At 33.7% G+C, this 2,053-nt stretch overlaps 1 protein-coding gene across 1 annotated transcript; it reads right to left on the minus strand.

Moving 5' to 3' along the window:
- Window positions 1–614: 614 nt before the first annotated feature.
- Window positions 615–1,642, minus strand: LOC137835414 (PLASMODESMATA CALLOSE-BINDING PROTEIN 5). Its single transcript, XM_068643917.2, has 3 exons — window positions 1,197–1,642; window positions 1,064–1,091; window positions 615–968 (listed from the first exon to the last, which is right to left on the minus strand). The coding sequence occupies exons 1-3, from the start codon at window positions 1,522–1,524 to the stop codon at window positions 818–820; spliced, it is 507 nt and encodes a 168-aa protein (XP_068500018.1). The 5' UTR covers window positions 1,525–1,642; the 3' UTR covers window positions 615–817.
- Between the last annotated feature and the right edge of the window lie 411 nt (window positions 1,643–2,053).

A 2,053-nucleotide genomic window follows, 5' to 3' on the forward strand; every position in this document is an offset into this window, starting at 1 on the left:
TAATAAAATATTTTCCTATATAAAAAAAATGGAAAGAATTACTCAAATACTACATTGTTTTAGAGTGCAACTGAGATTTCCTTTTGTCTATTTTTAGTGACTCACTCATAACTCAATTTAACAGGAAAATGGGTACGTGTTTCACCTTCACCAATCACTTGTTAATTACATTGTGATTATTTTTTTTAAATGTATTTCTTCGAGCAGGAATTAGGAATATGCTTAAAGAACGCTATTGCTGTTATTTACATATTTGTCTTTTAAGAAAGTTATTTCAGATTTATAAAATTTTGTTTTATAAATTATTTTAACACTTTATTATTTTTCTTCCAAGTCTCTATTAACTTGTCTCACTGTATTAATACTAATTTTAATTTTTATGTTTACAGTGTTTCAATTTAGTTCTTGGAATCAGCATATACATATTGTCTCTTATAAAAGAAGAGTACAATTTTTAAAATGAAAAGTAAATCAGTGCAATTTATCTACTGTTTTAAAAGAAAACAAAGATTAATTAACCCTGTTATTAATTATAAGAGCATCTAACATAAGAAACAGACTAAATTCCAAGAGAGCAAAATGGAAGGTCGTATTTGCTTCTTTAGGAAAGATTCACCATAAGCACTTATAACCTTAGCATATTGCATTTCAAGAACAGAAGAACCATAATTTGCCTCCCAGAAAGAGAGAACATAGTTCATAACACAACCTTCCATTTACTCAGTTTGATTTAAATTAAGTACAAATCTCTGTCAAAATGGTGATTTCGAACAATGCTTTTCAAATCTACAAATCCAAAATAACTAGATCTCTATCCTTAAACAATGGGTGAAAATGAAACTGTAAAGAATAAAAATGGCCAAAACGACCACCTCCAAACAACTCCACCGCACCCACTCGTATCTTCACCGGGCACCGATCCCATCGACGACGCGGATCCCGAGAAGCTCCCATTGTTCACTAACGAACTGCATCACATTCAAAACAAGCCTTAAACTTTCAGAACCCAAAAATTTTAAATCAGAAAAGAAAAAATTGAGCCTGATTGATTCCTGCTACCTACCTAGAAGGGAACTTGCAATTACCGAAACCTGAAAAATTAAAATAGAAAAAGATAAGAAATTTTTGGAGGGGATTTGAAATTGAAGCACTGAAGGAGAAAAAGGAAAAAAAAAGGGGTGGAGGTGGGAACTAACTGGGGTTCAAGGAGGTGATGGCGGCATTGTTGCCGAAGTTACAATTCTCTTCGGTGATAGTGTGTTTCCGGAAGTAATCATTGAAAGCGTACGACGCCGTATTCTGCACGCTGGAAGGGTCGAAGCAGGGTCCTCCTCCCTGGATCGCTCCGCAATCGGCTCCCCCCGCGCCGCAGGTCCACTCCACCGCCGACTGCAGCGCCGCGTCCTCCGCGTTGTTCTTGGCCACGCACCACACCTCCCGCGACGGCGTGTCGCCGCCGACAAAGCCACATAGAAACAGAAGAAGAAAGAGGCGGCACGGAGGAAATGGTTCTCTGTTGCGCATATTATTGTTGTAGTGAACAGTGACTTCAACTGAATCAGTGAGTTACAACTTGGTGTTGGATTTTATGTCACAAAATCAAACGTCAGTGGTTGCAACTTGCATCTGTACAAAAAAGTATCCGCTAATTCTGAACTTTCGTTGAATTTAATGTTGTTTAAGCTTCTTCATAATTTTTTCAAATATACTTACATTTACTTTTTAATATAATAATTACAATTTTTTTTCTTCTAAATAAATAGTTATATTAATCTATTTCTTTTTAGCCACAAACTAAATAAATTGAAAGAACGTTGCTCAACAAATTATTCTTACCTTACAACTTACAAAACTGGAAAAAAGTTAATATCATAATTATTTACTAGAAGAGTATAATAAATTTTAATGATGTTTTTATATATTATTTTGGTTTTTCATATTCTCAAATTTATGTTTTTTTTCTTATCTCTTCTTTAACTCCATTTTTATGAAAATAACGTTAATTTAATAATAGTTGATTTGATCAGGATTTGATATCATAATTTTAATATTG

Source organism: Phaseolus vulgaris, chromosome 5 (genome assembly GCF_051622355.1).
Source record: "Phaseolus vulgaris cultivar YP4 chromosome 5, ASM5162235v1, whole genome shotgun sequence".
Classification (NCBI taxonomy): domain Eukaryota; kingdom Viridiplantae; phylum Streptophyta; class Magnoliopsida; order Fabales; family Fabaceae; genus Phaseolus; species Phaseolus vulgaris.